At 37.3% G+C, this 13,822-nt stretch overlaps 1 protein-coding gene across 1 annotated transcript in view; it reads right to left on the bottom strand.

Moving 5' to 3' along the window:
- The window catches only part of LOC126252262 (26S proteasome non-ATPase regulatory subunit 2-like), a 201,206-nt gene that overhangs the window by 25,251 nt on the left and 162,133 nt on the right, over positions 1–13,822 (bottom strand). The window contains exon 15 of the mRNA XM_049953134.1: positions 11,749–11,933. Coding sequence (XP_049809091.1) covers positions 11,749–11,933 — 185 coding nt within the window. The remainder of the gene's footprint in view (positions 1–11,748; positions 11,934–13,822) is intronic.

Genomic DNA, 13,822 nt, shown 5'->3' on the forward strand with positions numbered 1-13,822 from the left:
AACGCTATGCTCTTCTAGAGACCTACGGTACACCACTGCAAGAAGGGGGGGCAAGTTCCTTCGCGTACTCTGTGTAAAATAGAACTGGTATCCCATCAGGTCCAGCGGCCTTTCCTCTTTTGAGCGATTTTAATTGTTTCTCTATCCCTCTGTCGTCTATTTTGATATCTACCATTTTGTCATCTGTGCGACAATCTAGAGAAGGAACTACAGTGCAGTCTTCCTCTGTGAAACAGATCAGTCATCATAAAACTGTAAATTTGATGTTTATACAGGAAAAGCTTCACATTCTCCAGTAGTGGGGCTAGGATCGAAAGTAGTTCTAAATTTAACCAGTGGTCTTCATGGAAAGAATCATATTATTTTCATGGACAATTATTTTACATCATATGATCTGTTCAAGGACCTAAAATCCAATGGCGTGTACGCTTGTGGAACAATAAATCCCAGAAAGAAAAACATGCCAAAACTCAAGGAGGAAAAGGAACTGGAAAGAGGAGAATTCGATTACAAAATAAGCAAGGCTGGTGTAGTAATCTATAGATGGAAAGATAACAGGGCAGTCAACTTGATTTCAACATGTCATTCACCATCAGATGTATCCACAGTAACTAGAAAAATGAAAGATGGAACAATAGCAAATATCACTTGTCCAATTGTGTTGAAAGACTACAATTCCAATATGAACTATGTGGATAATTTTGATCGACTATAGTCAGACTATGCTATTGACAGAAAAAGCAGTGACAACAGCATCAACAACAAACTACAGAGAAAGAGATTTCTGGATAGGCAACAAATGATTGCAGTCCTACTTAGAAAACACAGACTTCAACAGGTGGATATCTCAGATATGAAATGCATCCAGATGTATTGAGAAGTATGTTTCAGAACCAGAACAAGTAAACACTGTGGTTCCTCATGACAATGTGTTTCTACAGAAGAGAAGAGGAAGGGGCAATGGAGGAGGGTGGGGTGGGAGGGGGGGCCGGGGGGATGAGAGGATAGGAAGAGGAGGAGAAGGAGAAGGAGGAGGGGGACTGAGGGAGGTAATTGTGAAACTGTAATATTTTTGTAATGCTTTTTAATCCATAAATGTGCCAACCAGGTCCTTGTTTTGCATATGTGTGAGAGGGACATGAAACTAAAATAAAACTGTAAGAAGTAATAACTATGTAGAATCATGTTTCGTAAATTCTCATTGCATCGCCTCACACCATCAAATCATCACATCTTATGTGACGAAGCAAGCTGGGATCTCTTTACTTCCTCTCTCGTTTTGCCATCTGCTTCCTTAAATTCATTTTATTTTCATTTTTGCGTAATCACCATTACAGAGAAAGGTTGGCCCTCAGTCTTAACGAATATAGAACCAGATCTAATTTTGTGCTTAGTTTGTGTATGTGATTAATTTCCTAATTTATTTTCACCATTTCAAGTTAATATCGCTTGCTATAGATCATTATATGGTGAAATCAGTAATTGTTCCATGACTTGGATTCTATTGCTGACAAATATAAATTCTGTACTAATTATAAACATTTGGAAGAAGAACTACTAGGAATCTTAAACTATTTATTTGGCTCTATTTGGAAATATATTAGCAAAGCCAGCACTTAATTAATTCCAAAATAATGACCATGTTTGTCGAAAACATTGTTCATATAACTATATCCGTTAATTTCATTATTTAAACAAATAATTCAATCTAATCTTTGCGGTAGAAGGAACTGTTAAAAATAAGGAATTTTTTGATGTTTTCAGTTAATTAAATGAGTTATGTTTTAATTGTAATTTCTGTGACTTAAACATCAAACAATCTATAGTTTCAGTTCCTATTACTGTGAGGATATATACAGGACAGATTTTTGGTCCCGAGACAGTCAGTCCACAGCTGATTTTCAGACGTGAAATGTGTATTGGTTAGATTAACAACAATGCACCAACTTAACAGTGGAATAAGTGTATCACAGATAGGCCATTTGTTAGAACAATTAATGACAATGTATGTTTGATTTATTTGAAAAATAATGTCACACATATCATATTATTCTGCAAGAACTGTGAATTGTGTGGTTCGTTTTTTACTGCTCATAGGTGTTCAACAGCAAACTATTGTAGCAGTATGCTGATGTTGCCTGCAACCTGTTAATGAGGCTTATCAACCTTTACACAATAGTAAACTGGCCATATTATTGGGGAAGTAAAGAACTGTGAACAGGGTGCGATTTGTGCTTTTACCAGTGGGGGGGGGATGTCTTAGGGGGTTAGCAGAATTATATATGTTACTAGCTTGGACCGTGGCATTACGCATGGTTAAACAGCTATTTATAAATAGATGTTAATGCCGGAACTCACTATTCATGTGTATGCACTATCAGAAAAGCCATCCCTTGTTATATCTTTAAAAGTACATAATAGGTAAAGCTTATTTACAAAATCATCTACATACAGGTATACGAGGGGGAATTCAAAAAGTAGAGGCACATTTGTGAAAACTGTACTTATTCCGATGATAGAAAACTGAAACATATTAATAGTATTAATAGTAAGACTTATTAAAAACTTTCAGCGTTCGGCTCCACAAATTTAAATTATATGTAAAGTTTTACTCCAGTGCATGGGAAATAAACATCCCAGGTTGGAATGCATAAACTAAAACCAGAGGAGGGGAAATCCCCCCCCCCCCCATCCCCCTTGCAAATCGCACACTGACTGTGAAACACAATTGTGGAACTGTCAGCTACATCATTTACAGTAGTTGTTGTTGAACTTCCATCGCCCCCCCCCCCCCCCCCCCCCATTTTTTCAGCCAGTATAACAATGCAGTACGTCGACACCGAGGACTATCAACGAAGAAATAAAGCAGGCATACGTCATACTTACTACGAACTGTCCAATATTAAATGTATGTTTTGTGCATATTTTTGTAAAAGAACAACAAATAAATAAAAGAATAATATTGAAAATGGATATAAGATGCTCATTGGAAACAGCAGAAGTTTTTGCTCCAGCAACCTCCTCACAATATGATGAAAAAGCTGATGATCTTGACGAGTTACAACAACCATTAAAAACAGGCAAACTCATGCTATAGGCTATCAATGAGCAACTTTAATTCAACAGCAGGGAGAAAGTCAAAAAATGACTCATCAGGCAGGATCTTTGGAGTCAGCATAAGACAGAGAAGTCATGATTCTGCAATTCGCTGAGAATAACTAGCTGTACATATTTCAAGAAAAAGTCAGGCAGGAAATGGCTGTAAAAAGGACCAAATGGAAAGAACAAGGTGTCTTAGAAATGGGTGTAAACCAGTGGATTAGTTATATGTTTTCATTGAAGTTACAGACAGAAATAATGAATATCAGTTGCCAATCTGTATGGGCTTTAGACTATTATAAATCATTTGTCACAATAAAATCTGTGCAGCCAGAACGTGGAGAACCAAGAAGAGAAACAACTGACATTAGTTTGTAGAAGAACTTATACAACAGGTCTGTGGCTTCTGTTTGATCACATTTAGAGAATGACAGATTCAGATTCTTTATTCACCATTGACCACCTGAGGTGGAACAGGCAATTTACATGGATATCATATAACATTTTCCTTGAATAGTACCTTAAAGCTAAATGAACATTGCAAATAGTGCCCATAGATGATAACATACACTATTATACAAGATAAATACATTCAGTGACATCACATAATGAAATCCTTAAAAATTAATGTCAATTGATTTTATATTAATAAATTCTGTTATATTGTAAAAAGGATTGATTAGTAACCAGTTTAGTAGCTTGCTCCTGGAGCTACTTATGTGAGCCGACCGAGAAGAAAATGGAAGTTTATTAAATATTTTTAGACTTTGATTAGATGAGAATTCCCTGTTCTTGTCAGCCTGTGCCTAGGTATGTTTAATTTTGTTTTGCCTCTGGTATTATGGTGGTGTATGTTTTCCCTCATTTCAAAATCTGCTATATTGTTTTTTGCATACAATGCTGAGGCATATATATATAAAGATTAATAACTGTTAATATTTTCAGCTGAATGAACAGTGGCTGGCAGTGCTCTGATCTACCAGAATTGCTCATTTCCCATATCACTTTCTTCTGAATTTTTAGAACTTCAGTGATGTGAAGAGAGTGTTCCAATATCAGCAGTCCATACTCTATATGTGACTTAAAGAGTCCAAAATAAATAACTCTTAAATATTCTTTTGTCACCAGGCTTCTCAGTTTCCACATTAAATACATAACTCGAGACAATTTTGTGCAGCTATGGCTGATGTGTGTTTCCCATGTTAACTTAGAGTGTACATGAATTCCTAGAATTTTAACTGCTTTCACCTCTACCTCTTTTGACAATCCTAGTATAATCTGTTGATTTTTATCAGGTTTGCAAAGCAGTGTATTTGATGAGAACCAATTTAGTGTTGCTTCCAGCCATCTTCCATCATATCTTGCAGAAATGAAATATTCTCTTGCTGAGCAAGCAAAGTTTAGCCATCAGCATAACAAATAACAGTATTGGGAATACAATGGGGTAAATCATTGACTGCAATTATAAAAAAGAAGGGCCCAAGGACAGAACCTTGTGGGACTCCTGTCTTAACTTCTAGCAATTGTGAGTCTTTGTTTCTGACAGAGGCAAACTGCTTCCCATTGTTTAGGTATGATTCAATTACTGCCAATGCAGAGTCTTGTGCACCACAGAATTTGAGTTCAGCAAGTAAGAATCATGAGAAATGCAGTCAAATGCCTTACTTAAATCACATAAAAGAAGTGAGGCTTTATTTTTATTCTCGAAGGCTGTTATTACTTCATTCACAATTGAAAGAACAGCAGTGGTGGTATTTCTTCCCTTGCAGAAGCCAAATTGACTATTAGAGAGTAAGTTATGCGACTCAAAGTAGTAGTTTAGTTGGTTATAAATAAGAGATTCAAATATTTTCGAGAAATTGGGAACTGTTGAAACTGGTCAGTAATTTTTGAGATCATGTTTGTCCCCTTTTTTATACACTGGGATAACTTTCAATATTTTTAGAGTTGTAGGATAGACTCCAAACTCTAGACACCTATTAAACAGAAAGGCCAATGGTTCACTAATTATATGCACTGTTTTTTTAATTATGTTATTGCACAACCAAGAGTAGTCCATGCTCTTGGAATTTGAGAACTTTGCCACTTCCTTTGTAATCTCAGTGGTTGCGATTGTCCTCCATTTAAAGATATTGTTTGCAGGTTGTTGTTGCTAAAGTAGATGACTTGCATTAGTGTTTGTTGTTTCAATTTTCTTCATAATATCACTTACAGAGTCCATGAAAAAATGGTTAACTTTATCCGGGTCAAGAGCTATGCTATGTTCATCATTCCTACATTGCTCTTGTGCAACAACATTCCATGCAGCTTTCCACTTATTCGGAGCTCCTTCAATGTATCTTTTGTATGCTATTCTTTTTGCCATTCTAAGCTTAGTTCTGTAGGTTCTCTTACATTCAAGATACATTTTGTACAATTCATCTTTTTGCTCCATTCCATATTTAAGAAAATTTTTATACATGTGGTACAATGATAACATATTTTCCCTCATATTGGTAAGTTCATCTGTGTACCACTTAAGTTTTTTTGTAAGAGGAGAACAAGACCACAAATCTAAATAAATTTTAATGAAGTTCTCAAAAGCAGTTTCAAATCAAATTTCTCAAAGAAAACAGACGTCACCACTTGGTGATCTGTAGAGACTTACAATAATTAGGTTATGATCCACAAGATTTACACAGATGAATTCCCCATCCATTTCGGAACAGTATGAGCTAATATCAATTTTTTTGAATATTGTCCCCTCTTTAACAAAAATGTCTGCCCCCCCCCCCCATTTTTTTTTCACTTCCCAACACATTACATCTGTAGCAACATATCCCTGAGGAATAAAGCAATTTACCTCGCTACTCCTCAGCCAGTGCTCTGATACACAAAAAACATCTACTTTCTTATCAATGCAAAAATGCTCCAGTTCCAACAATTTATTCCTAATGCTACATAAACTCACTTGCATCAGAGTTAAGTGTTCTGTTAATATGAGAAAGTTTTTTAGTCATATTCTGTGTCATGTCCTGTTCTGTGTCCTGGTGAGGCTCCAAAAATCCTTGAGAAGCTTCTACATTTTGATTACTTTCACGATTTTTATTTAGAGAAGATATTTTTGATTTGTCACCCCCTACAGACAGTATCAGTTTCCCTAATTTTTAATTATTTTACAAATATCAACGAGCATTTTACTAAAAGTCATGGAACCAAGTCTATTTAAATGAACACCATCCCTACCCAGACATTTGTCACTCAGGAATTTGTTTGGGTCAACGAAAATTGCACGAAGTTCATCACATTGTCCCCTAATGCCACTGTTTAAATTGTTTATGTGAGTATTACTCACTGATCTTCTTTGTAAAATTCCACTGATTACGAGTCTTGAGCCTGTATAAACAGTTTTGGCACAGCAAATTACATTTCGTGTTTCATTTATTATTTCTTCCTGGCTGTTGCTTCGCAAAGAATTTGTCCCTGCATGTATTATAACAGCTTTGAAATTTGTCTTAGTTAAAACTTGAGAAAGGAATTATGAAAAGTTGACCTAGTTTCACTAAAACTATTTTCCATGCTAACTATTTGTAGCATCATTCCCAGAACCAATCGCGGTCCTCTGGTTTGGACCCGAGTGGAAGGCTTAAACCAGAGGCTCAGGCGATTCTGCAGAGATCTGGGGCGCAAATTTCTCGACCTCCGCTATCGGGTGGAGAAATGTAGGGTCCCCCTGAATAGGTCAGGCGTGCACTACATGCAGGAAGCGTCTACAAGGATAGCGGAGTACGTGTGGAGTGCACATGTGCGTTTTTTAGGTTGAAAATTCACTCCCTAGGCCCGACAAGACGCCTCCTGGAACGCGGCAAGGTAGGAGCAGGCAAAATGCAACAGGGAATAACAATATTAATCTGCTAATAGTAAACTGCAGGAGCATCTATAGAAAGGTCCCAGAACTGCTCTCATTAATAAACGGTCACAATGCCCACATAGTACTAGGGACAGAAAGTTGGCTGAAACCAGATGTAAACAGTAATGAAATTCTAAACTCAGATTGGAATGTATACCGCAGAGACAGGCTGGACAGTGAAGGGGAAGGTGTGTTTATAGCAATAGAAGTGCAATAGTATCAATGGAAATTGACAGAGATTCGAAATGTGAAATAATTTGGGTGAAGGTCACGGTTAAAGCAGGCTCAGACATGGTAATTGGATGTCTGTATGGGCCCCCTGGCTCAACAGCTGTTGTGGCTGAGCACCTGAAGTATAATTTGGAAAATATTTCGAGTAGATTTCCCCACCATTTTATAGTTCTGGGTGGAGATTTTAATTTGCTGGATATAGACTGGGAGACAAATGTTCATAACGGGTGGCAGGGACAAAGAATCCAGTGAAATTTTTTTAAGTGCTTTATCTGAAAACTACCTTGAGCAGTTAAACAGAGAGCCAACTCATGGCGATAACATATTAGACCTTCTGGTGGCAAACAGACCCGAACTATTTGAAACAGTTAATGCAGAACAGGGAATCAGTGACCATAAAGTGGTTACTGCATCGATGATTTCAACCGTAAATAGGAATATTAAAAAAGGTAGGAAAATTTTCCTGTTTAGCAAAAGTGACAACAAGCAGATTTCAGAGTACCTGATGGCTCAACACAAAAGTTTTGTCTCAAGTACAGATAGTGTCGAGGATCAGTGGACAAAGTTCAAAACCATCGTACAATATGTGTTAGATGAGTACGTGCCAAGCAAGATCATAAGAGATGGAAAAGAGCCACTGTGGTACAACAACCAAGTTAGAAAACTGCTGCAGAAGCAAAGGGAACTTCACAGCAAATGTAAACATAGCCAAAGCCTTGCAGATGAACAAAAATTACGCGAAGCAAAATGTAGTGTGAGGAGTGCTATGCGAGAGGCGTTCAATGAATTCGAAAGTAAAGTTCTATGTACTTACTTGGCAGAAAATCCTAAGATATTTTGGTCTTATGTCAAAGCGGTAGGTGGATCAAAACAAAATGTCCAGACACTCTGTGACCAAAATGGTACTGAAACAGAGGATGACAGAATAAAGGCCAAAATACTAAATGTCTTTTTCCAAAGCTGTCTCACAGAGGAAGACAACACTGTAGTTCCTTCTCTAGATTGTCGCACAGATGACAAAATGGTAGATATCGAAATAGACGACAGAGGGATAGAGAAACAATTAAAATCGCTCAAAAGAGGAAAGGCCGCTGGACCTGATGGGATACCAGTTCTATTTTACACAGAGTACGCGAAGGAACTTGCCCCCCTTCTTGCAGCGGTGTACTGTAGGTCTCTAGAAGAGCATAGCATTCCAAAGGATTGGAAAATGGCACAGGTCATCCCCGTTTTCAAGAAGGGACGTCGAACAGATGTGCAGAACTATAGACCTATATATCTAACGTCAATCCGTTGTAGAAATTTGTCACTCGTATTATGTTCGAGTGCAATGACTTTTCTGGAGACTAGAAATCTATTCTGTAGGAATCAGCATGGGTTTTGGAAAAGACGATCGTGTGAAACCCAGCTCGCAGTATTCGTCCATGAGGCTCAGAGGGCCATAGACACGGGTTCCCAGGTAGATACCGTGTTTCTTGACTTCCGCAAGGCATTCAATACAGTTCCCCACAGTCGTTTAACAAACAAAGTAAGAGCATATGGACTATCAGACCAATTGTGTGCTTGGATTGAAGAATTCCTAGATAACAGAACGCAGCATGTCATTCTCAATGGAGAGAAGTCTTCCGAAGTAAGAGTGATTTCAGGTGTGCCGCAGGAGAGTCTCGTAGGCCCGTTGCTATTCACAATATACATAAATGACCTTGTGGATGACATCGGAAGTTCACTGAGGCTTTTTGCAGATGATGCTGTGGTATATCGAGAGGTTGTAACAATGGAAAATTGTACTGAAATGCAGGAGGATCTGCAGCGAATTGACGCATGGTGCAGGGAATGGCAATTGAATCTCAATGTAGACAAGTGTAATGTGCTGCGAATACATAGCAAGATAGATCCCTTATCATTTAGCTACAAAATAGCAGGTCAGCAACTGGAAGCAGTTAATTCCATAAATTATCTGGGAGTACGCATTGGGAGTGATTTAAAATGGAATGATCATATAAAGTTGATCGTCGGTAAAGCAGATGCCAGACTGAGATTCATTGGAAGAATCCTAAGGAAATGCAATCCAAAAACAAAGGAAGTAGGTTACAGTACACTTGTTCGCCCACTGCTTGAATACTGCTCAGCAGTGTGGGATCCGTACCAGATAGGGTTGATAGAAGAGATAGAGAAGATCCAATGGAGAGCAGCGCGCTTCATTACAGGATCATTTAATAATCGCAAAAACGTTACCGAGATGATAGATAAATTCCAGCGGAAGATTCTGCAGGAGAGACGCTCAGTAGCTCGGTACGGGCTTTTGTTGAAGTTTCGAGACTATACCTTCACCGAGGAGTCAAGTAGTATATTGCTCCCTCCTACGTATGTCTCACAAAGAGACCATGAGGATAAAATCAGAGAGATTAGAGCCCACACAGAGGCATACCGACAATCCTTCTTTCCACGAACAATACGAGACTGGAATAGAAGGGAGAACCGATAGAGGTACTCAAGGTACCCTCTGCCACACACCATCAGGTGGCTTGTGGAGTATGGATGTAGATGTAGATGTAGATCTTCAGATCATTAAACTGGGTGAAAAAAGAATACACATAAAATGATTTAGCCTGATGAACTTCCTTCAGTTTGTAGATGAGATTTTGTTTTCTTAGAGCCACTAGATATGAAGCAGAGGATGGAGGAAATGAACAGAGGAATTATGATAGCAGGCCAGAATATTAATTATAGCAAGAATAAAATAATGTAGAACCAGTAGGCCAAAAGGCAAATAGTAAAGACAGATGAATAAATTATAGAAACAGTTGAGGAATTTGTATACTTAGGTCAACTGAAAACAAATAGATGGACAACTATCCTCTGGTAAGGGTGTTCCATAGATTTCTTATCAGTACTTCTTCGTTTTGTACTTCATCTGCCCACTTAATTTTAATATTCTTCAGTAGTACCATATTGGTTCCATTTAACACTTCTCCATATTTCCTATGGCCCACAATTTACTTCCATATAATTCTCTGCTCCAGACACAAACTTTGATGATTTCTGTGTAAATATCTCATTAAAGAAAGTCTTCTTCGCATATACTAGCCTACTTCTAGCACCTTCCTTGTTTTGACCATCTTGTGTAATCTTCCTTTCTACATGTAATTCTCTCATTTCTTTCACTACTGTATCAGAGCCAGTTTTGATGATAAGTAACTCACTATTCATCATGTAGCACACTTCATCACCATTTTCTTTCCTTAGTTTGTTGTTAAGCCATATTCTGTGTGAAGTATGCTGCCTATTCTTTTCAACAGGTCTTTTAAGTCTTCCTCACATATGTCTACAATATGATTTGAAAATATTCTCATCATAAATTACCTTGTGCTATATCTCATTGTACTCATCCATAGAAATATGAAGAGGACCAATACATCAACTCAAATATAGGTCAAAGTTGTTTCTCCTTGACATCTCTTTCTATGCCATAGAGTATTTCTTGTATACAAATGGCCAACATAAAGCCAAAATGTAGCCATACAGACACACTACAGAATACTGATAGTATTCTGATGTGTGATTCTGATACAGATATGATGAATTGCTGATGCAACTATTCAGGTCTGAAGATGAATCAGGGAGATCGAAACTAGTCACACTGTATAAACAAAATGTACAATTTGGACAAAAAATAAATAATATAATAAAAATGTTTTAAATATCAATACAGTTGTTGTTCTCTTGTAACAAATACATTGGTTGTATTGATTTCTGTTACAACTAGGCCCACAGCTACCACAAATTGTTTAAATGATAACATTTATCCATTCTGGTCGTTATTACATGGGAGTAAACAAGTGATGGAGCATTTCATATTGTTAAGTTTCACCACCTTGTGATTTGGCCACTAAGTTACTACTGCCTAATGTTCTTTAATTACATTTTTATCAATGAAAAATTCTATTGCCTATTTGAGCAATGTCTTACAGTCACACTGCTGTGTGCATAAACAGTTTGGTTGTTGGACCCTGAATTAAGCTTGGTTACTCAGATGTCTTCTGTGAATGCAAATGATGCTTTTGTCAAATTTTAATAATAAAACATGAGATTGTTTATCTTTGTATGATATTAGTTCATGTATGTTTCTGGATTTGCATCTGAAAATGGTTTAATAGTCAAAAACTGTTCAGTAATGTGCATGAAAATAAAATAAAAAGAAAATTTACCTGTACTTCATTTATTAATAAACAATGTGGAATACCTTTATCATTTACTTAAATATATATATTTAAGAAATATACACAACTTTTGTTCTACAGTGTAATGTTTATCATGAGTATGATATGGAGAACATTAAACCAAACTTGCTATCTTCTAATCTAAGAGATGGCTCATCCAGATAGTTATAAGAGAAGTGCATTACCTGAACTACAAAAGCAAATTGCATAGAACTCCACTCTCCTTACTTATAAATGGATTCTGTTAATTATTCTTGATTGTAGTTAGTTGTTATTACATAGAAGGAATTCCCCTGTGTTGTGTCTGACCTTGCATTATTAGAGCCGGCTCCAACCAGTCCCATTGAGAAAATGGCATTCTGCGCCACTTCTGGATCAGAATCATGGGAGAACTTATTCAGCATTTCAATCAGAGCCAGCTGAGGATTTGAAATGGAACTAAGTGCTATGGCTAAAGGCACTGCTCTTCGTACAGCGAGCTCACCATAGCGACTCTGCAAAAAATGCAAAAGTATTACATATCTGTTCACTTTCTTACTATCTGAGATTGAAACAACTCCTGGAATTCTAGAATAAAAATGTTTCATTATTACACTAGAGGTGTACACACATGTCTAGTAACTGAGATATGATATAAGATCAACAGATAATGTAGATAAAAAGACCTCCTTCCACACATATGACCACTGTCTTTGGCTGCGTTTGCATGAATGTGTGTGTGTGTTGTTGTTGTTGTGGTGGTCTACAGTCCAGAGACTGGTTTGATGCAGCTCTCCATGCTACTCTAGCACGTGAAAACTTCTTCATCTCTCTGAATCTCTCTGAATCTGCTTAGTATATTCATCTCTTGGTCTTCCTCTATAATTTTTACCCTCCACACTGCCCTCCAATACTAAATTGGTGATCCCTTGATGCCTCAGAACATGTCCCAACAACTTATCCCTTTTTCTAGTCAAGTTGTGTCACAAATTCCTTTTCTCCCCAATTCTATTCAGTACCTCCTCATTAGTTACATAAGCTATAAGGATGAGGTTATTCATAATCCTGTAACAGTTTCCAACATATTCAACAATCACTTCATAACTGCAGCAGAACAAGTAGGTTGTAACGGTTCCTTAAATGCTGCTACGCATTTATTACACAGAGCTAACCCTAACACGTATGACCCAATTTGTATTGCCCCAGTTACTATTACCGAAGTTAAAAATACCATCAAGGCCTTAAAAAATAAAAATTCCACTGGTATTGACAACATTTCACCAAAAATACTGAAGCATTGTAGTGACCACATATGTCAAGTCCTGTGTCACATTTTTAATGAGTCTATCCAGCAAGGTGTTGTCCCAGAGAGACTAAAGCTTGCCGTTGTGAAACCACTTTTCAAGAAGGGTGACAAAACTAATTTATCTAACTACCGTCCAATATCACTACTAAGTAGTTTCTCAAAAGTATTAGAGAAACTAATGTATACAAGAATTGTAGAACATCTTAACAGCCACAACATACTCAACAGAAACCAGTTTGGTTTCCAAAAAGGTAGATCAACTGAGCAGGCTATTTTTTCTCTCACAAATGAAATTTTAGAGTCAATAAATAATAAAATGTCACATATTGGAATTTTTTGTGACTTGTCTAAGGCCTTTGACTGTGTGGACCACAACATTCTCTTACATAAGGCTAATTTTTATGGCTTGCGAGGTAGCATTGGTAGATGGATAGAATCATATCTGCAAAACAGAAAACAGAAGGTGATAATTAATGGTGCCAATGATAGTCCCATTTCTTCTGATTGGGGCACATTAAAGTGTGGTGTGCCTCAGGGGTCCATCCTAGGACCTTTGCTTTTCCTTATCTTCATCAATGATCTCCCACTTTGCACAGACACCGAGTGTAAATTTACTCTTTTTGCCGATGACACCACTATTCTGCTTGAAAGTCGAACTAACAGTGACCTAGAAAATAAATGTAATGCTGTACTCGTTGACATCCTACACTGGTTTAAGTGCAACGGACTAACTCTAAACATTCAGAAAACTCAGTATATGCAATTTCACACATCTCAACAAGAAAATGAAGTATGCCATTTAAACTGTGGTAACCAAAATATACTACACTGTGAATCATCTAAGTTCTTGGGCATTCTAATTGATGGCAAGCTGAACTGGTCTGAGCATATCTTAGACCTACATAGAAGGCTCAGTGTGGCAACTTATGCTCTGCGTGTAATCACCCCCATTGGTGATGAGGACGCTACTAAAGCTGCCTACTTTGGTTATTTTCATTCTATCATGTCGTATGGCATAATATTTTGGGGCAACAAGCCTTTAGCCAAAAAAATATTTACTGCACAGAAGAGAGCTGTTAGAATCATGAGTGGTGTTCA

The sequence above is a fragment of the Schistocerca nitens genome, chromosome 4 (assembly GCF_023898315.1).
Source record: "Schistocerca nitens isolate TAMUIC-IGC-003100 chromosome 4, iqSchNite1.1, whole genome shotgun sequence".
Lineage (NCBI taxonomy): Eukaryota > Metazoa > Arthropoda > Insecta > Orthoptera > Acrididae > Schistocerca > Schistocerca nitens.